The following is a 22,958-nucleotide window of genomic DNA, read 5'->3' on the forward strand; positions in this document are numbered from 1 at the left end:
AGTAGCAAATTTTATGCTGAAGAGATTTTTACTATACTCTCCTTAATGGTAGAGCACCCTGTGTTTTTCAGTGAAGTAATTTTGGTTGCTCTCAGCCTTGGGAATCTGCAGTAGAAATATACTTGTGAAAACAAGTGGGGCATCACAACAACTGACATTTAAGTGATCCAGAATGACTGACATTTAAGTGATCCAGCTGTCAAACACAGATTTATGATGTCATAAAAACCCTTTTTGCTTAATATGGCAACAACAGGAGGGACCCACAGCAAGTGCATGAGTCCTTTTGTCAGAAAATGTTCATTGGACAGAACTGTGGCAGTAATAGGGAGAGCGGGGTGATAGGGGGCATGGTGTTCTGGGGAGGCTGCTGAAAGTGTGGGCTCACCAATGCCTTGTCATGATGAAGAGCTAGTCCAGGCTGCCTGAACATCTTCAGCTTCCTTCTGCAACAGTAAACTCTGCTACTTATTCCACCACGAGTTCCTGTGAAATTGCATTAAAGCTCAGACAATGATTTTATGCAATGAATTGATTTTCAAGAGTCTAAATGCCCAGAATGGAATGTGCTCAGCTCAAAGAACAAAAACGGGAACTATTCAACCTTTGATTGCCCTGGTGTGGAATGGTAACTATTAAAGAAAATGGAAAGACAAAATATGCAAGCACCATAAATTAGGGGTGCTCAGACCTTCACCTGCTGTGAAATTGACCACCCTTAAAAAAACAAAACCACTTCCTACAGGAATATATTCCACACCTGAGCCATTAGAAATGCCCTCTATAACTGTGTCGGAGGCCTCCCCATGCTCGTGTCAGACATCATTTTGTGATTGTTTACCGCAGGTGTCAAAAATTCAACTGAGACTGACATTTGTGCCCATCTCTCATGGAAAGATAATAATGTTGTTTAGCTGGAGTATTCTTAGAAACATTATTTTTCCAGCATTTATACACAGGTGAAACCCACAGTAATTCCACAGCACTGTTCTAGAGCATGGGCTCTAAATTTAACTGGCTTCTCCAGAGCGAGCTTCCATTGGTCACATCAGTGCTATTGTGACACACCTGTGGTCATCATTTTGTGAATGTTTTCAGGAAAGCACTCTTGTGCCCACATGGCCTTCTCAGTCCTCCTGCCAGAACCAATGTGGGCCTAGCTCATTCAAGTGATGACAATACCAATGGTGTTGGGAGTTTATGAACAGTCAGACAGATTCCATTTGAGCTTGTCCTTTCTCTTCAAAGGTATGCCATGAGGCTGAAGAATTTTGCAAGCCCCCTGGCTTCAGATGGGGACAAAAAGCTGGCTGTACTATGGTAAGTCTCATGGAGGTGACCAGGAAATAGCTGAAATGTCGCAAAAAATTTGAAAACTCAACTTAAGCTGCTTAAGTCATTATTCCTGTTTTCTGCTAAACTCTGAAAAATTAACTAATGGATTTCTTCAGTTGCTGACTAAACATCTAATCTCCACATTTATACTCTTATCAAGATGGAATTTTAATGCTTATCCTTTCTTTTTTTAAAAAATAAAGCCACATAAATTTATTTTCTTGCAGTTCTGAAGGTCAGAAGTCTGAAGTGTGTTTCACTAGGCTAAACTCAGGGCATCAACATGGCTGCTTCCCTCCCAGAGGCTCTAGGGAGAATCCACTTCCGCCTTTTCCAGAGGAGGTCTGCATTCCTGGGCTTAGGGCCTCTTCCTCCATCAAGAAGTCAGCAATGTATCTTAACATGTCTCCCTGACTTTGACCTTCTGCCTCCTTTTTCCATCTTTTGTGAACTCTCTTTTTCTTTTTTTAAAAATGTTACTGAAATATAATTGATATACACTGGTGTGTTAATTTCTAGTGTACAGCAAAGTGACAGTTCAGTACAGTTCAGAAGCTCAGTTGTGTCCAACTCTTTGTGACCCCATGGACTGCAGCATGCCAGGTTTCCTTGTCCAACACCAACTCCCAGAGCTTGTTCAAACTCATGTCCATCGAGTTGGTGATGCCATCCAACCATCTCATCCTCTGTCGTCCCCTTCTCGTCCTGCCTTCAATCTTTCCCACCATCAGGGTCTTTTCTAAGGAGTCAGTTCTTCAGATCAGGTGGCCAAAGTTTTGGAGTTTCAACTTCAGCATCAGTCCTTCCAATGAATATTCAGGACTGATTTCCTTTAGGATTGACAAGTTTGATCTCCTTGCAGTCCAAGGGACCCTCAAGAGTCTTCTCCAACACCAGAGTTCAAAAGCATCAGTTCTCCAGCACTCAACTTTTTTATGGTCCAACTCTCACATCCATATATAACTACTGGAAAAAACATAGTTTGACTAAACGGACCTTTGTCAACAAAATAATGTCTCTGCTTTTTAATATGGTGTCTAGGTTTGTCTTAGCTTGTCTTCCAAGGAACAAATGTCTTTAATTTCACGACTTCAGTCACCATCTGCAGTGATTTTGGACCCCAAGCAAATGAAGTCTCTCACTGTTTTCATTGTTTCCCCATCTATTTGCCATGAAGTGATGGGACTGGGTGCCATGATCTTAGTTTTCTGAATGTTGAGTTTTAAGCCAACTTTTTCACTCTCCTCTTTGACGTTCATCAACAGGGTCTTTAGTGCTTCTTCACTTTCTGCCCTAAGGGTGGTGTCATCTGTGTATCTGAGGTTATTTATATCTCTCCCGCAATCTTGATTCCAGTTTGTGTGACTCAGTTATACATATATATTCTCTTCCATATTCTTTGCCATTATGGTTTACAGTTTATCACATGATGTTGAATATAGTTCCCTGTACTATGCTTATTCCTTCTTTTTTAAAAAAATTCTTTTTTTCACTTATGTTCCTCGGTAACCGTAGGAGAGGTGCTGCAGATGGGAGCTGTTTTTTAATGAATAGGTCTGAGGAAGTGTTGGCATTAATGTGCTCCTTTCCCCATCATCACAGCTACAGATGCCTGTCACTTCTCTACCTGAGGATGTTCAAACTGAAGAAGGACCATGCCATGAAGTACTCCAGATCACTGATGGAATATTTTAAGGTAATCTGTACTTTGTGTAATTTATAGGTCCTGGGTGATTAAATCACTAATGAGACATGGCAGGCATGTTATGAAATGTCACGGTTGTCACAGCTGAAGGCTGAACTTTCTGCATCCTGGCTGGCCATGGCCGTCTCACCTCTCCTTTGGAGCTCAGCAGAGAGCTTGGGTTTGATCCAGTTCCAGGGAGAGAAGGTACCATAGTTCAATCCCCTGATGATGCTCTGGAGTGAACAAGTGGGCCTGGGCGCCTTCCTGGGTCTAGTCAGGATGGTGATCCCTTCTGCCTGCACTGTGGACTGCCTGCAGAACATGGCTCATGTTACATGACATGCCAGCCTAGAAATTTCTCAGCAGTGAGAGCAGTCACCACAGCCACCTTAGGCTCTGAGGGCACAGCCACACCCCCAGGGGCCCTTTGGCCATGGGGAGTGTTGAAGATAGTGGTTGCAGTTGAAGACAACTGATAACTTTGGCTGTCAAAATAAACCAACAATAAATAAACAAACTCATCCACTCAGGGAGCTGGTGTTTTTGATTTGCAAGAAAAATGAAATATTTGAACCACAAGATGCAATGCCAAGACGTGGGAACAAGCCCAGATAAAAACGGCAAGCCTGGAGCTGGGCCTGGCAACCATGTCGGGTGTCATTGGCTGAGGCTCCGTGGACCTTCTGCTGCTTCCTTCCACCCGTCATTGCTGATCATGTGTTAGAGTTGAGGGCTCAAGGTTGCTATTGGGCAGGTCTTGAAAGAAAAGGATAATTTTATTTATTTAGTCATATTATTTTTTGCCAAGTGCGTCAGCTGACATGGCTCAGTTGCATCAAAGCAGTTGTTTGAAATGAATCAAATCCTGACCTTACCTCAGACATTCAAAGCCAGTGGGTAGGGGTGCACGATTATGCGGGAATGCCCACTCAGTTAGGAAAAGAGCAGCTCTCATGTGGTGTGGCCATGATAAAGCTAGTGCTTGTGAATGCAGTCATGCAGCAGCTGCCCTTGACCATGTGTCTACAGTCTCCACCTGGGCTCTGGAAAGGCGTCTTGATGCTGGTGGTCCGGGACAGGTCCTAAGAATGGGCATTTGAACAAGTTCCTGAGCGATGCTGATGCTGGTCCTTTGAGGGCACTCTGAGCCACAGCCCTGGCCTCCATTCTCTGTGGCCTGTTCTGCGCAGTGTTCAGTGCACTGCAAAATACCAAACTGATGTTAAGTAACTCACTCCTCTGGCAGAGCGTTGAGCTTCTTTGAGGTTCAAAACGGGAAGCTCCCACCTGCTGAGGTCATTCTAATGAGCTGATCTTTTTCTAGTGAGGCGGTGCTGAGTGTCAGGATTTCCCATGCTCCACAAGTGTACAGCCATGAAAAAAGAGGAGGCCCATTCTTTTCTTAAAATGGATTGTGTTGAAGTATATTCGATATGCAGTGTTGTGTTAATTTCTGCTGCACAGCAAAGTGATTCAGTTATACACACATATACATTCTTTTTCATGTTCTTTTTCCATTCTGGTTTATAGGAGGATATTGAATATAGTTCCCTGTGCTAAACAGTAGGACCTTGTTGTTTATCCATCCTATTTATAATAGTTTACCTCTGCTAATTCCTAACTCCTATTCCTTCTCTTCCCCAACTCCCTCCCCCTTGACAACCACAAGTCTATTCACTATGTCTGTGAGTCTATTTCTAGTCCTTAGATATGTTCATTTGTGTCATTTTAGATTCCACATATAAGAGATGTGATATGGTGTTTGTTTTTCTCTTTCTGACTTACTTCACTTAGTATGATGTTGATCCCTAGGTCCATCCATGTTGCTGCCAGTGGCTGAGTCATAGTTCATTGTATATATGTACCACATCTTCTTTATTCATTCCTCTGTCAACAAACATTTAGGTGTGTTTCCATGTCTTGACTACTGCAAATAGTGCTGCTGTGAATATAGGGATGGATGTATCTTTTCAAATTAGATGTTCTTCCTGATATATGCCCCAAAATGGGATTGCTGGATCATATGGCCATTCTATTCTTAGTTTTTTGAGGCACCTCCATACTGTTCTCCATAGTGGCTGCACCAATTTACATTTCCACCAGCAGTGTAGGAAGGTTCCCTTTTCAAGGAGGCCCATTCTTTAAACCGGCCCATCAGAGGGAAAAGAAGGTTTAGCATTCCACTTCAGGGCAGCCCTGAGCCGGTTACACTGCTCAACAGGGAAAACCATCAGCCATGAGGATATGCATGTGATGATAGCAAATCCAGGTGGATACACAGACACACACACACAAAGGCTGCTTGGTTCTGGCCAGTTCCTGGGATTTTAGAAATGATAAGCCAACTTGCATCCCAGGGAAAAAGTTTGCAACTGGAGCTAAAGGTGAAAAGCTTGTCTGTACTCTGAAGAGCTTGTTTTGCAGAATAAATTTCAGATGAGGATAATTAAACCACTTCTTGGAGAACTGAGTCTGATTTCACTGGGCCTTTTAGTATATAAGATCTTTCATCAAGTGACTTTCACGGTCCTGATTGGAGCCCACTAATTATCCTAACCAGCTATTTTCATCGAGTGTGCATCGTGGTGTGCTGACGTGCACATACATCCCAGCTCTGCTAACGAAACAGGAGGCATCCCAAAATGCTGCAATCAATATTAATGTACTCTAAATCACACTTCCATCTGTTTCTGAATTAATAAAACACAAAATAGATGTCCTCATTTCCCTCTCTGTTTCTCTCTTTTAGCAAAATGCTTCAAAAGTCGCTCAGATACCATCTCCATGGGTAGGCAATGGAAAGTAAGTATCTTCTGAAAATTGCTTTTTCATGAAAATTAGTGATTGAATAGACCCCAAATATTTGGTATTGACAAGCCAGGCACAAAGGTTAATTCTGAGATTACAGTAATTTGGGTGCACACAGAATTCTAGTCAGGTTTCTGCTAATGGTAGGACAGAAAATTTTAACATGATGTGATTCCAAATTTCTTTCACTATTTGATCTTTAAGCCAAATGACGGCCATAAAAATATCAGTTAATGAGATGGCAAGCACCATGCCATTTCGGGGAGGCAGGGTAGAGTTACCTCCACTGAAGTGATTTTTCAATGATTCACTCAGTAATGAAAGACCAATGAAATATTCATTGATATATGGTAAGTGCTTTAATAAAACCGAAGGCATAATAGTGCTGAAAATGTGAAGGCACTTCGTCAGCCAATTATCTGAGCCTTCATGATGATTTTTATATTAATACTAAAATACTCTGCCCTAAAATATAAAAGCATCTACTATACTGCCGGCCTGAGGCTCAATGAACTCACCCACTCCACAGCTGTCCTTAGAGCCGTATCTGCTTGGAGGAGCTGAGGCCTCCAGCAGCAGGGTGGGAGCTGGTAAACCAGTTGACCCAGGCCCAAGGCTGCCCTCAGTTCCAAGGATAAAAGTTAAGAGAGCCCTTTCTCTCTGCAATGAAAGGCCAGACCCAATGACATCGGAGCCTCCTCTGAAGAGAGGTTCCTTTTCAGAGGGCAATTCAGAATCCTAGTTCTGTCTCAGCCCTGAACTAGCTATGTGCCCACACTTACCTGAGCATTCGTTTCTCCTGAGTCCAATACCTCTCTGACCACTGCAAGCCCACTTTCCACCAGTAGATGTATTCTTTTGAAAAGAGCTGCTTTTCCCCCCATTTTTCACCACTTCAAAATTCTTATGTCTCTGATCAAAACACTTTCTTGAACAGTGAAATAGTCTCCTTTGCCGCTTTATAAATATCTACAAAGCACACTCCCAAAGGAGTGAAACTGTGAACTCTAAGATCATAAAAAACATTCAGAATGAGGGAACAGATCCATTAAAAACTATGCGCCAACTCAATTACTCTATTGAAAGGAAGTACCGTTTAAATTGTTGAATTAGGTCTCTCTCTTATATTGACGGACAAAAGCGAGACCACAGGCCCAGAGAAAGCTGTTTTCTCTGAACACGGAGTAAAGCAAGGGCAAATTCAGGTAAGCACCCATTCAAGAATCACTGGGAAAAAGTTTTTTAATTCTGCAGAAAGAACTCAAACACAGTCTAAGCTTGTGAAGTCACATTAAAAGCCTCCTGAAATGATTTTTTAAAGCAGCTTCTATCTGAAGAAAGCACACTCCTTTTGGTAGGTCAGAGAGCTTTTGAATGAGGCAACTCAAAACGGTTGCCCAGGGGTTACAGCCCATTCATTCAGCACATACTTTGGGTGCATTTCCCTATGAGAGGCTGGGGATGCACTGAATGCCATAGGCTCCGTGTACTCCAGAAGCACGTGGTCCAGTGGCAGGAGGGGACAGATCTGAACAAAGTTCTGTGGACACCCAAGAAAAAGAGATCTTGGGCCTCCCTGGGTGGCCAAGGAGGGCTTCTTTGCCTGCTAGCAGCACTATAGCTTGCATCCCCCAGTGGATGAGGATGGTTGGCCCCACACCAGACCTCTCATGATCCTTCCAGAAGAAGCCTCCCCTGACCCTGACTGTGAAGACAGTGCAAAGAATGAGTTGGAAGAAGAAGAAAAACCTACTCGAGATAGAGCAAGGGTCAGCAAATTTTTGCTGCAGAGAGCCAGATAATACACATTTGGGGCTTTGCCAGTCCAGAAAAAAACTGAGGTTGTTACGTAAAAAGAATATGAGATAAAACAAGTTTCCACAAAAATCTTACTGATGAAATTCAGAATATAATAGCAGTTTTAGAATACAAGTTTGTTAAGGAGAAGAAAGGAATTTTGGAAAAATAGAATTTTGTGTTCTTGGGGTTCAAATGTAGCGTTCTCATTCATCAAATTGATTGCATATGTTCATCTTTTCAAAACATTTGTAGCTCACAGGCCATGCAGAAACAGGGGGTGCACCAGTGCTTTCAGTCCCAATAGAGAGTCATGGTAACCACATCGTGGAGACGCTAAAAAAGGGAGGGGCAGCAGTCCCAGATGTCAGGCAGAGAGAATAAAAAAGAAGGCTATGGAAGGAGGAAAGAACAAGGCCATTTGAGGCCTTTAGAAGAGCTGTTTCTGTACACTGGAGGCCTTGGGTGCTATATCGAAAGGGTCTGAAGAGAAGAGATATCTCCCCTTGTTGGGGACATTGGCCAATAAAAGGACTGCAAAGAGTTTTGGTTGTCACTGGAGGGAACATTTCTATCAAGCAAAACTTCTCCCCAAGCTTAGGGAGGGCTATGCCTGTGCAAACATGGGAAGAGCCCGGGGAGAGTAGTAGGAACAAGCCAACATGGACTCAAGGGTGAGCTCGAGGTGGACACCCACATCAAGGGAAACCTAGTAGAGGGAAGGTAGGACTTGGAGGTAAGTTAGCGGAATGGAAGGAAAATGGACTTTGCAGGAAAACAGACCTTTCAAATCGCAGCTCTTTGGCCATCTGCTGTGTGGCTCTCAAAAAAGGAAGTGATCTTTTCTGAGCCCTCTTGTCATCTGTGAAACAGTGACAGCAGAAACTCACCCACAGAGTTGTCATGAGGCTTAGAGATAATAATCAGTGAAGCCCAGAGCACCATGCTTGGTGCACAGCAACTTTAACAAATAGCAGTTGTTGCCACTGCCATGCTTTGTTATAATTATTACCTTTTTAAGTTGGGAGACATACGTGATCTTCCCCCTAGAACTCCCACAGCTCTTGGTCTACACGTCACTTTTGGCACTTATCCTAGTTTGCCAGAAATTAATGGATTCTTCTCCCCATTAGACTCTTTGCTCTTTTCAATAAGGAATTGCTCATTCTTTAATTCATCAAAGATTTATTGCCTGCCTACTGTGTATGAGACACTCTGCCAGGCATTTTACCAAAGTATTTATCCCCTCTCCATGTGCTGCTCTACATTATTTTTCTTCCCTCTCCAGAGCACCTCATACGTAGTGGATACCATATAATAACAGAGAGATCACTGGAAGGCACTCCATTCACTTATCTCACTGGTATTAAGTACATGTTATGTATACCAGGCACTGTTCTATATGCTGGGAATGGCACTGGATGAAATAGACAATTCCTGTCTATTTCACATTCTTTCAGAAGAAAAAGACAGTAGAAAAAGAATGCATATGCTAAATGATAAATGTCTTAGAGGAAATTAAAACAAGGAAGGGGAAGAGAAAGGGCTGCTTGGCTTGGGGGAGGAGGATCCTCAATAGGGACATTAGGGAAGGATGATGAGAGAATGAGCTATACAGATCCCTGGGGGAAGTGCATTCCAAGCAGCCAGACACCACCACCTTCTTAGATAGGGGCGTGGCTAGTGACTACCAGGGGCAGCAGGGGGCGAGTGTGGCTGGAAGGCAAGAGAGGATGGTGGGAATCTAGACTGCTCCTGCTGTGGGTGGTGGAAACCTGTGCTGGTGTGTGCACACTTATGGCCATGTGCCGTGGACATGAAGAAAAGCATAAAATCTGAAGCAGATCCACAGAGGGAGAACTCAAGAATGAAGCCCCAGCTGTGGGGAGAACCAAGATGGAGCTGAAGGCACACTAAGAGGAGTACTGCAACAGCCCTTCCAGCCAGAGGAGCACTGTCTTAGGCAGGCTTTGACTGGTGGATTTCACGTGTATGATGTGGTGTTCTGGGAGTTCAGGCATTCTCCACACCAGATCAGCTCACAGAGCCTCATGTCAGGTCAGTCATGACCAAAGGCAAACCATGCCCTCATTCTCCTCGCCTCCACCACTGATTATTTAAAAGAAAGCACCAAGTGGAAAGGAAAGAAAGCCCCTCACCAGCTCCTCAATGTTATAAACTGAAAAGGCCTTTTCAGGAAATACGAGGTAAACAGAGGTGATGTGTTTCCCCTTGAGATTTCTGGGCATAGTTGGAAATCATTGAATCTAGCCTTTTCTTGCAGTCCATGAAGGCTCCAGCAAGGGGAGGGGCTCAGGAGCCCCAGGCTGGAGTCTCAGTCCCTGGGATTCCAGAACTTTTCAAGCACCACATGGTCCCCGTCTCAATGTTTGTGATCTTCTCTAGAGATTATAAATGAGGACATTTTCCTTTCTTGCTGTAAACTGACATTTAAGGATTATTGAGCACCACTGGGGTGGGGACAGGGGAGAGACTGCTGCTGCTGCTAAGTTGCTTCAGTTGTGTCCGACTCTGTGCAACCCCATAGACAGCAGCCCACCAGGCTCCCCCGTCCCTGGGATTCTCTAGGCAAGAACACTGGAGTGGGTTGCCATTTCCTTCTCCAATGCATGAAAGTGAAGTCGCTCAGTCGTGTCCGAGTCTTTGAGACCCCATGGACTGCAGCCTACCAGGCTTCTCCATCCATGGGATTTTCCAGGCAAGAGTACTGGAGTGGGGTGCCATTGCCTTCTCTGAGGAGAGAGACTAGATAATAGCATTTCCAACCTGCCATGAAAAAAAAAAAATCCAGCATTCACTGCTTTTATGTTAACCTTCTGTGCCCAGGTCCCTGAGTTTAACTATCCCTCTGTCCCCACCCTACCTTGAAAATAAATCTTTCCATCAAGAAGTATCACACATCTCAGAAGTTATAAACAGAGCAGGCAAACCTTCACACCCTCTTACATCACACAAGTGCAGAGCAATTGTGGGGATTCACTTTAACCCTCATACTAGAATATACCAGAAGATATACTCTGTTTGTAGAAGTGGACCAAAGCTGAAATGATGGACAGCCTGTGTGAATCTCAGGTGACCATATCAGTTCAATTGCTCCCAGATTGAGTCATCCCCACTTCAGCATTTTGGTACATGGGGGTAGCTGTTCCCCCAAATCTTCTATGGGTGCCTGTCAGGGTGCACATGTATTCTAGGAGCAGGTTGGCTCTGAGGAATACAGCCACCCTGGAATGTAGTTGGCAACAAGTGGCTGGTAAAGTGGAGGGAGAGTGAGAGAAGGTTCCTGATGATGGGAGTAGTGTGTTTGGAGGAAGAAGGAGTCCCAGAAACAGCTTTCTCCCATTTCTGTTACTCCCCCAAATGATCAATCATAATAAAGTGTGCATTTTACTGGACATTCAAAGCCAGGTTTGAAAGAAGATGGGGAGAGCAGAGATGTATATTGACCTGGCTGGTAGGCACAGGCAGCAACCCAGCCTTTGGCACTGTCCATGACCTAAGTCCTCGCCCTCCATGAAAAGTGCAGCCAGCAGGTGACTTCTTGTTACTGATATTAAAGCATTAAACAAAAATCTATCTCCAAACAATGATACTGCCCAAAGTAGGAATTCCCAAGACATTTCTTTATAACCCAGTCTGCAGGTGAACTGTCAGCAATTAACAGCCATCCTGTAGCAGGTCTTAAAGAATCCTAAAGTGATATTCAGAATCTTACTTATTTCCAGCTTCCCTACTACTGCTCCTTGGGGGCCTTTTAAGGATCATACTTTGCTTATTGTGGTGACTGTATTTGGAGCAAACTGTCACTGTGGTTTCCACAAAACATTTTGATAACAGACCAATATAGCACATCAAGTTTTTCTAAGTGCCAATATCCATTCTGGCAGCAGGTAGAGAAAGCATCATAACTCTGAGCTGATTCTTTCTCTGGAACATCAAAAGACTTGTTATATGTATTCAAAGTAAGAGCTACATTTGTGGGTAGAATTAATGCCAGAGAAAGATTCACCCAGCTCTCTCTCTGGTATTTTAAAACAAAGTAGCAACATGCACAGAGTCATCAATGGTTGCCAAAGGCAGTCAGACTTCTGTGTTTAAAGTTAGAAAAGGAGAAGGATGGCTCTTTCTACAGCCTGGCACTGTAGCCCTGGGTGGGTTGGTCTGATGAAGCAGAAACAGTGGGGAGAGGGAAAACTACTGTGTGGGTGAAAGCTGTAGGATGTCCTCTGAGAAGAGCTGGTGGGATGCGAGAGCAAGCTTCATAGGTGTTCATCATGCCAAACCTCACTGTGGCAAATCACATCCTCCAAAGGTCCCAGTATGAGGCAGGGCTCAAATGCTATTGTCACTCTCCCCTAGCAGCCTAACAAGGCCTGTCTCTTCCCATCCCCCAGGAATACTCCATCCCCAGTGTCTCTCAACAACGTCTCTCCCATCAACACAATGGGGAACTGTAACAACGGCCCAGTCACCATCCCACAGCGCATTCACCACATGGCCGCCAGCCACGTCAACATCACGAGCAACGTGTTACGGGGCTATGAACACTGGGACATGGCTGACAAACTGACAAGAGAGAACAAAGGTAAGTATGCTGATCTGTTCACCTGGTTGCTCTCGGGCCATGGTGGATTCAACCTGCTTTGAAGGGCTTGAGTTTCTCATGATGACCTTCTCTTTCTGTTGGTCTAATTTCTAAGGCTAGATGAGGGAAGAGAGGGTGAGATCAGGGTTGACTCAGTGACCAGTTTTTGTGAAGAGAGTGAAAAGATCTAGACTCAAGTTCTCCTTTAAAACTTAAAGTCACATGAATTATGATGTATTGTCAAATGTCTTTTCCAGATTTTCACTCAATGATAAGGATCAACATAGAGAAACAAAGCAAAGCAAAAAAGAATGATTTGCAAATTAATTGGGATCAAGATACTATTGGCTTTTTTTTTCTTTAAGAGAAGTGAGGTAGCACCACAGCCTTCTATCTTCATTATATTCATCAGCTCCAGGGACTTCCCTGGGGGTCCAGTGGTTCAGACTCTGAGCTTCCAATGCAAGGGGCCCAGGTTCAATCCCTGGTCAGGGAACTAGATCCCACATGCTGCATGGTGCAGCCAAAATATATATTTTTTTAAATTATTGAAGATAATAATCATCAGTTCCAGGGCACTTGATAATGTGGCTTGCATTCAGAAACCAGCATCAAGGCTCAGCTAGTGTTTTTCACCCACTGACACTTTGAATGAAGGATCAAGGCCCCATTCATAAGAACACATGAGGTTTGCTGCAAAACAAATGCAGGGAGGACCCTGCTTCACCAGAGGTTGAGTCAGTGGTCCTCCACCACTCATGCTGCATCTGTGACCCTAGCTGCCACCCAGGTTCACCCTGAAGTCTCACTATCCTAATGAAGATAGTAACTTCAAAGAAACCATACTTTGGCCCTGGCCATTCAGTGGACGTTGATGATTCTGGAGCAGCAGTTAGCAAAAGACCCACTGTAGTTAAGGTGGGGACAGATGTGGGTCTTTCAGATCAGATTGCAAAGAGTAGCCGAGTTTTAGAGCAACAGAAACATCTGGCCAGATACAGACAAAAATTCATGGCCCACACACCCTGGTGGCTCCTGCCAGGACATGACATGGTACAAGCTGCATGGAGTGGGCTTGGGTCCCGGGCAGTAACAGGGATTTCATGGAATCAGGCTGGAGCTGCAGGCCACTGAGATGCAGAGGGAAGTTCCTATGAGTTACTGGCCCCTTCTCCGGGCTGCATCTCTACTGTGGGATCACTCAGCAGGTGGGGGAACAGTCCCACAGAACTAGAAAGGGTGCAGATTTTGAAGCCTTATCATTTAAGCTTGAATCATGTCAGTTACTGGCTGGGTGATCTCAGACAGTTACTGAAATCCGTGAGCTACTCCTGAGCTTCCATTTCTATAATGGATATAATGAAGACAGGATGACAATGAAACTACCCACAAGGATGATAAGAGATGGGTGGAATAAAGCAAGATTTGTCAATCACCTAGCATAAAATATCAGGTGCAAGGTAGAAATCCCAGAAATATTTCTTTCTCTTTCCTTATTCCATATGATGACATATAATTCAGATTCTGTGGCTATCAAAGCATATTCCATAATTTGGGACTTCAACCCTCGACCCAACTATTAACAGAGTCCTGGGGTTATTTGCATGTGTTGTTTCTGTGTGTTCATGCAGCAGTTTCTATATACCGGGCGCTGTACTCTGTTTTATCATTTGTCATCTCATTTATCCCCATTTCCTAGATGTAGAAACTGAGGCTCAATGAGGTTCAGAAATTCACCCATGATATCACAGCTCATCATATTAAAAGCATAAATTGAATGAAGAACTATCAGATTTCAGAGTCTGAGCTGTTAACTTACAGGATGCACTGCCCATCTAGAGGGCAGAATTAATAATGCATCCTCAGAAACCTTCAGTGAGTTCTCAGTTATCTGAGTAAGAGACAGTTCTTAACTTTCCCTCAGCTTCTGAAAATCCAAAGACAACTGGCCCAGACAAGTAGGCCAATCCACGAGTTCTAGAATTGCTCATGAAGGCATAAGCATCTCAAGTCTTGCCTAGATTATCTTCCTCCACTCTTCTGTGTCTTATGTTGCACTGGCAACTGGAGGGCAGTTCAATATTTATGGATTTCCTTCATAATTGCATACATTTTCAAATCTGGTAAAGTAACTCCTTCTAAATTTACTACAGAACTTTCCAGGAGCGCTGTAGTGGCTGGGCTGATGTTTGATTGAGATGGTACTCATCTTGTCTTCAGCACCTGTGTCAGGGAGTTGTTCAAGTCCCTGCGTACTACTGAGTCAACATGATTCTGTCACTCCACCAGCGTAAATGCACTGCACCCTGCCGGCATGGTCCAGAGGCTGTTCAGGGACCTGGACAGAGGACCTGGTTTAGAATCTTCTTTTTGCGACCTTGAGTTTCACACACTTTGTCATTTCTGAGCTGCTCAGAGTGAAGGACTTCCCACATCTGTCTTGTCCCCATAGATATGTGGAAACTGAGGCACTTCCTTTTTGAGTGAAACTCTCCTCCCCCCAGAGACCACCATGTATGTGCACCTTTTCCCACCCAGTCATGCAGTAGAAATTGCTGAGGTTGGCTGTTCCAGTGGAAGGTCTCCACCCCTGCCCCCTGTCTGTGTGCCTGTATAGCTGCAGATGGCTCATTGCAGAAGATGGGCCAATAGGGCTGATTCTGCCCTCTGGCCTTTGTTCTAGAAGCCCAGTTCCCTATCTTCCCAGCTGCCAACTTGAAGCACTTATTAAAGTGGTGACCTGGGTACTTAGTTAAGAATGCCACCATGGGCTGTGTGCAGAATACCCAAGGGGCATCTCATTCACATTCATTCAACAGCAACTGGATCCTTTAACATTTCCCTTAATATTGTATTACAGAAGAAGGTATTTTCAGTGCCCAAAATAATTCACTCCTTTATCAGCAGAAATTACTTTTATTGCATAGTACAGGTTAAACAGTATCACATAATCAAATGAACCTGATACATGGAGAAGGAGCCCATATGTTATATATAACATGAAAAATCAATGCATTGTTTAGTGAAACACCATCTGCTGAGCAATCAAGCACACATAATCCATGCATGGAAATTGCTTTACAGGAAGGCAGGAGAGCATCCCAACCACTTTAGGGTAGTCTCCAACACCTCCTCCCTCTCCCTCCGCAAAGATACCTCACCCCCAGCCAGCATAGGAGCCATTTTGTCATGAACAAGAGCCTGCTTCTTATGGAGATCGATACAGTGTCAGTCCAATCAATTCAGACATACAAAGGGGAAGCCTAGCTGGTTTCTGAACATCAAAGAATTTTTCCAATATACTCCCCCCACCCTACCCCAAAGCAGACAGGCTGAGACTCTGGTCCCACTGCTTAGTGGCAGGGGGTGCTCAGTGCTGTTCCTTGCCTGAGTCAGCTGGCGGGGGAATCAGCAAGGCACTCTTACCATCCATGTCCCAGGGGGCCAGGGGACATGCTGTGTGACAGATCCTTACAGGTTATTTTCTTTCCCTAAAGGAATAAGACGAACCAAGTCAGATGCCTCCTAGACAGTGACTTGGCCTTAGATACCGATGGTGCTAATGCTGGTCGAGGCTCACTGGTTATATCTACATCAAGCCAAGAAACATCAGTGAAGTTACTTCATTTAGACAAAAGGAAAAGAGAGTATTTTCAATTGCATAACACACAGAATGAGAAACAGCTTGGTATCATATACCATTTTCTGTATAAAGACACCTTTCTAACTATAAAGTTATAATATATAAAAATATAAATTCAATATTTTTATAAAATATATTTAGATATATAACTTTATGTGTAGATTTTCAATTTATAAATATTATATATGTTTCTATAAACATATATGTAAATATATAGGCAAATATATTTTATGTGTAATATATGCATATTGTGATATATGTGTGTGTATCTCACAAACCTCCACAGGATTGTACTGTATTTTTAGAGGTCACAGTCTAAGAAAATGTATAGTAATTTGAAAAAACTTACTATGAATTAACAGATTTGAGTGAATTTGTGTTTTCTTAATCACAGTAATACAGACATGATTTATGCTATGGAGTTTGGGGAGCTAACAAAAGATTAAAACCATAGTGCTTAATATCCATATGAAGTTTGGATCACCTTGTAGGTACTCTGGAAATTGATGTCTAATGAATGAATGAATGAACCAAGAATAACTCATCCAATGCCCGTGTGCTTGGGGTGCTGCTTATGGCCCTGCTGTCATTTAAAGGCCTGACTAAGGTCTGCTCTGATTTTCAGAATTCTTTGGCGATCTGGACACGTTGATGGGGCCCCTGACGCAGCACAGCAGCATGACCAATCTCGTCCGCTACGTTCGCCAGGGACTGTGCTGGCTGCGCATCGACGCCCACTTGTTGTAGTGGCTGTGCCCCCATCTCCAGCCTTGCCACCCATCACGCTACCTCTACCAGAGCGCCGATGGGCACTGGTGGAACTCCACTCATTTGGGAAAGTTCTCTTTGATTATGTATGTTTTGATGCTTCTTTTGATATCTGTGAAAAACAGAAGTCATTGTAAGTGGACACTACACCTTCAGAGCAGTGTATCTTTTATCACTTAGTCATTTTTCTGTATTTTCTATGCATTTCACAGATCCCACCATCGTTTTGTGCTTGATGGAATGACAGTCCCTACAGTATTTTTTTAGGCCCACACTACCCAAAAGAAAGAATGGAAAGCAATTGTGAGAACAGGTTCCTGAGAAGTGAAACAAAATGTCATATATATATATATATACATATGTGTGTGTGTGTGTGTATGTGTGTGTATATATATATATATATATATGTCATATGTCATGTATATGTCTATGTATGAACGCAGACACAGAGGACCTGCAAAGATTCAAATTTTCAGCAGTAGCCATTCCCCAAACTGTGCTGTTCTGTCCAGATAAGAACGTATTTCAGTATCCGTTGTTAAACTTTTGTGATTCCCACAGACTCAGTTTTCAGATGAGAATTTTCATTGTTGAAACCCACTGGTTAGATATTTTAGCAACATCGGAAAGTTAAGAGTGTTAAGAAAATTCATGAGCACAGCAATGCCACTCTGGAACGGTACTCTGGCATGCAGCCAGAGGAGTTTTTAGTTAGTATCCCTTTCCTGACTCTCTATTTGAAAAATGTCAAGGATGAGAAGGAGTGGCAACATTTATATCAACAACTTTAAGGCATCAGCTGGCATAAGTCGTTTTGAACTCCATGATTTGAAGCGTAAATCCTCACCCGTGATTCTCTTTGTGTGAAGCTCTCCTTTGAAGGGCAGTTCAGTGGTGCATGCCCTGGTAGCCTAGATGCTACAACCCAGTTTAGAGACGAGAGATGAGAGGGCTCTGGCAACTGTCCAGGGAATGCACACCTCTGCCTCTTTTGCAGTTGATTGGTGGGTCCATAACTGGCAGGACTTTTTTTTTTTTTTAACTGTGTTTTGCTCAAATCTCTGGAAACCAAAGTCAAGTTCTCACTACTAGAAGTAGTCATATACAGTTTGCTTCCTAATGGCTTTAAAATATGGACTTCCCCAATTATTATCACATTTGCTATTTTACAGAATTTCTTTTGGCTTCTTTCTGTTTTCTTCTACCTTTTTCTTTTGTTTCTTTTGATTTTGGCTCATTAGCTTTTGACTGAAATACAATCACTGATTTTATTCGTCTATATTATCTTGAATCATTTCCATGAAAATCCCAATGAAAATTCCAAACTCTCTTAAGTTGTAGCTAGTCTTTTAACAAAAAATGAGCTGGGGTAGTGCTTCACCCTAGGGTGGTTTTAAAAGAGCTCTGAAGATGGGGAACAGTTCCATTGATTTGGAGATATTCCAGAGTCACTTGAGACTATTCCCACCCCTTATGATCCTCTACATTCATTTTGTGTCCCTAAACATCACAATGTAAATATCATCTTTGGGGTTCCAACCCACTAGAAGAATCCCACACACATGGTAAAAACTATCCATACATTAGTTAGTTCCTTGTAATTACCTGCTGGTATCTAATTCCATGTAGCCTTTCATCAGCTGAATTATTGGATTCTTTTCACTGAGTTATGACCAGATAAATAATAGATACATGCCCATCAAAGATGCAAACTTGTATGATTTTTGAAAGCAAGTCATGCAAGTGATAGGAATAGCAAAGGATCCCCTCTACACTCTCACTGTCAAGGTTAGCTATTATCCCCAGTTGCAAAAGAGCCAGATTTGAGCTCCGCTCTGGTCATCTTTGAGCTGAAGGCCCTTTGTGGTATTATAAGGGCTGTGGACGTTGTTTTCCAGTGGCTGAGGCCACGTTGTGAAGACGACAGCTGGGAGCATCCAAGCAGCTGACCCCGCACTTTTCATGCCCCCAGTGTGGTTGAGCTGGACGTTGGCAGTCTCAGCATCAACCCTAACACACACAGACACACACTGACCGATGCAACCCAAAAGAAATCTTTTCTGAACCTCTTAAGTGAGGAGCATGATCCTATGAACGACTCCAGATACCCAAAGTGGGTGTCACTTACACAGATGAAGCTGATGGCTCTGCCGTGACTCAAGGTCTCTGTTTGTTTCCCATGGCTTACCAGGTGGAGTGCCTAACTATGACTATATAATGAAGCCCACTGGTCTGACTTGCGTGTTCAATCTAGCCATGATCCTAGACCATCATGGATTTATGAGTAGATTCTTCTTGAAATTCAACCTCCAGGAACTAGACAGGGACAGTTTCCTGGGGATACAAGTATATTGCCTCATGAATGAAAGACTCGTATCTCTAGTTTCAGTGAGTCGTTCTACCTACCTGACACACAACAGGGAGACAGCAGAGCAGCCTGCCTGCTGCCTGACCTGTCACCTCTGGTGGCTGAGTGTAAAGTGTGTCCAGATCAGCAGCACGATGATCAAACCTGACAGGCAAGCTCAGGATCACCACCTGATTATTTAGCAGACCCATTTGTAAAGCAGAAACCAATTAAACATGGAGGATGAATTGCCTTCCTCTCCCTGGAGATGAGACATCTTTCAGTTTCCTGATTAAGGATTGTTGCTGTTTTCTAGGCACTCTTTTCATCACGTTGTAAATGGTGATGTGTGTCGTAGGTGTGCAGCATTTTGAGGGACTGAAATAAGATTTTGTCAAGTAAACCTCTTCAGTATACCAGTTTGTGGGAGAGATATGAGACATGTGGATGGTGGTGAGAGATCCTGCTTCAGACTGTGATGGAGGCTTGATGAGACACATCTCACAGAAAGCACATGGAGTTAGGGTCATGGGCAAAGAAATGGGCAGCTCCACCAAGCGAGCAAGTTCACAAAAGGATCTCAGCCCTGCAAACGGGACCCACATAGGGCCACCACTATGCCTTCACTTGTCACCCAAGCTCCAACCACAGAGAGTTTGACAAGTTTATGTTATGATATTGGCTTGGCTTTGTATTTTAATTAACCTTGGATTTTTTAGTGGTTTTGTCATATTACTGTCTGAGTTCAGTAGGTAGGATTAATTTGAAAAGAGTATACTAGTGTGTTCCTCGGGGTAGAATTTAGCCGTGAGCATGTTGTTAGCCAGCCTGTAGACTGTTAATTACTTAATAATCTCATTGGGAAAATGCTAGTAGTTTTCTATTTGGATAACAGAATTGGAAAAGCAGATTAGCTGCTGCTGACTTTTCAAAGACTTGAGGTTGGGATGCCTTTTTTCCATGTAATGACATTAAATGATTCAAATCTCTGGTCGATAACCAAGTTGCTCAATTTGAAACCATTGGCTGAAATTTGTTTTGTTGAGTTTCCAAATGGATGAATTTTCCTTTGAATAGCACCTTACTAGGTGTGTTGGACTGCGTCTTCATTGGGAAGATACTTGTCCTCTCAATATCTTTCTCAAAGTTATTTAATTTGGATTGTGTTTTATTGAAATTTGCATCCCAGAGGTTGAAGTTGGAAAGCATTTCTGAAGGCAGAATCTATGTAGATGTGGGGGTGGAGTCCTCACATATTTCGCAATAGACATGATAAAATTCACCTGCACGAGCTGGCAGGTGGGAGACACCAAACTGGATCACTGGGTAGGACTACTCAGTAAGGCAATGAACTGCTTGCTTAGAGAAGCATCACCCTCCCCATTGAGAAAACGTGTGGCGAGACACTAGCGCTACACAGCATTGAATGGATGGGTCGATTCCACGCCCCCAGATTCAGTTCTGTGGGGAAAAAATATGGAGCCCGTTGTCGCTTGCTCTATTGTGCGACTGGCGGACTAAATTCTTCTTCGTCGTCGTTATCGTTGTTGTTGTTGTTGTTGTTGTTGCTGTTGTTGTTCTCATTTCCACTCGCACAGCCTTATTCTCATAATGAAACTCTGATTCATTTGCTCTTTGGTGTTCGCAAACTCCAACAACAGAACTGGCATCTGTGTATTGATAATCAGCAATGACCCTGGCAGGAGGCTAATCGGACAGGCTGGTCTCAGACGTCAATCCTATCATGTGATATTTTCGGGGAAAGAAAAAGTATGAATTCCTTTTCCGTTCTCCTCCTCACAAGCCTAGAAGCCCCCTTTCCCAAGAGCATCATGTTTCCGTCTGTAATCCATCAACTCAAAGAAAATTGCATTGTGGGGAGGGCTGAGGGGGTGGGGTGGGGGTTAGAGGGTAGGGAAGCCCTTCCAGGCCAGGCTGCAGTTCTTGCCCCTTTCTGCTTCTGACCTGAGATGGTAATGACTCCATCAGGCTCACCATGGGTTTAGGGGACACAGAACTGCTGTTCCGATCCATGATCAATCATCGTTCTAAGAGATTGGAGCTTTGCTGTTTCATTAACTGTGCAGTGTAGACTAATGGTGTTTAATAAAAATCATTCAAAATTTCAAACTCTTTTGCCAGTGACCTCAATTTTGTTGGCTCTTCGTTTTGTACCAGACTTTGAGGAGGGAAGGGGGAACACAGGAAGCCTGCTGCCAGGCCCCTGGCTCAATGCTGCAGGGAGCACCCCCAGGGCCCACCAGCACTTGCTGGTCAGGTGCCACATGCAGACCAACTGGGAACCCTCGTGAAGAAAGAATGTCCCTGTGGATGCTTGTAGCTGGGACTAGTGTGCTCCTACTGAGGGTATCATTATTCTCCAGCCTCTGCAGCATGAAGCCAGCTGCCGGATCAGGCGCTTAATCAGAACTGCAACCTGTTCAGTTCTGGCCTGCATCACCCTTGTATCTCTGAATAGGGGAAACATCTCAGAGCCTAGTGTCCAGCAGGGTGCACAAGGCCAGCCAAATGCGCCCCCTACCCCAGATGCTGGTGCCCTTCTGTGGTTCTGCAGTACTTATGACATCAATGGGAGAGGAGCCCTTGGGCAGGAAGCAGCCTTGGGGAAACCCCCAAAGAGGCTGAATTGGTATCATGTTGCCCAGATCCAGAGTTAGCTTCTCCTTTGATCTGCTCAACATGCTACCAGTGATCCATTGCTTAAACGTTTAACAAGCTCTCTAAGAACAGAAAGCAGTTGATTTGTAGCATTTGCTAATCACCATGGTGTAACCGCTCCCACCATAGCCTATTTCCAGCCACGTCACTGAACACAGAGTTGGAAAGAGATAGACGTGAAGTTGGGAGACCAGGCAAACCAGCTCTGACACAGAACTGATTGCAGCCAATCAAAGGGTCTCAGAGTTCACACTTATGTTCTGTGCACACACACACACACATTTTAATGACAAACTATTACATCATTTTCAAATATGGGTCAATCTTCTAGGAAATGTGGATAGTCTATGATGAGACCCTGGAGGTGTGGGTTTTAAGCTGGAGAGAATGAAGCCCTCTTGAGCCCAAAGCACAGATGCATTGGCAGGAGTATGTGGGTCGTCTCCACATCTGCAAGGTAAAATGGAAGTGAAATAAGCGCTTAGAAAACTGTCATGGTTGGTTAAAAATAAAGATAGGTGAGTATTGTTATTATTGCATTATTATCATTTTATTATTATTAAAATGCCCAAGTAAGTACTTCAAACTTGTAACTGTCACTTGGATAAATGATTTACTATTGCTCCTACTAATGACAGCCTTCATCTAGTTAGAAAACATTAGGCCCTCTGTGGAGAAAGCACAATTCAAAATGCACTGTGTTGTTTTCTTACTATATGGCAACTCAGTAATTCTCCCATCTCCCTGTTGTTGTTCAGAAGGTTTTTGCTTTTGCTATTAGTAATTGAAGTTATTTAGCATATGTTTTAATTTAAAGTATCTATTTACTATCCTTGCTCTGAAATAAAACTAAAATGTCTCCTGGATCAGTTCCATGATTAATATTTAGAAATTATCATCCAAAGCAAAACAATTCCCTTTTCTACCCAATATAAAGAAAGCAGTGACACAAACAAGAAGACATAAAGTGCAGTGTATTTTTCTAAGACAACGAGGTTTTTGTTAAAAACACACACACACACAAAATCTTTTTTTTTCAAATTAGACCTCATCATAAATCAACTGAGAGTAGAACAGAAAGTCTCAAAGGACCTGTTCTCCTGGTCCCATGAATCTTCTACAGTTAATAAGAGGTTTGTATCTGGAAAGGTTGAAGAACTTGCTGTAAAATCCTATTTTTCTTTAAACATTTCCATGATCTGTCTGGACCTGTGTCCACAGTCAAGTGTTAGCCCTGAAGGATACCCGTATCTTTTATGCATTCTTTCCGGCCCCTCTCTATCTCCCT

At 43.3% G+C, this 22,958-nt stretch overlaps 1 protein-coding gene across 11 annotated transcripts in view; it reads left to right on the top strand.

The window, feature by feature from the left end:
* Positions 1–21,121, top strand: part of AFF2 (ALF transcription elongation factor 2) — a 535,938-nt gene extending 514,817 nt beyond the window's left edge. For all 11 annotated transcript variants that reach the window (XM_061408662.1, XM_061408665.1, XM_061408666.1 and 8 more), the window contains 5 exons: positions 1,249–1,320; positions 2,938–3,031; positions 5,772–5,824; positions 12,043–12,233; positions 16,502–21,121. In XM_061408662.1, the coding sequence (XP_061264646.1) occupies positions 1,249–1,320; positions 2,938–3,031; positions 5,772–5,824; positions 12,043–12,233; positions 16,502–16,623 (532 nt within the window). In that variant the 3' untranslated portion in view covers positions 16,624–21,121. The remainder of the gene's footprint in view (positions 1–1,248; positions 1,321–2,937; positions 3,032–5,771; positions 5,825–12,042; positions 12,234–16,501) is intronic.
* The last annotated feature ends 1,837 nt before the right edge of the window (positions 21,122–22,958 follow it).

This window comes from Bos javanicus, chromosome X (genome assembly GCF_032452875.1).
Source record: "Bos javanicus breed banteng chromosome X, ARS-OSU_banteng_1.0, whole genome shotgun sequence".
NCBI lineage: Eukaryota > Metazoa > Chordata > Mammalia > Artiodactyla > Bovidae > Bos > Bos javanicus.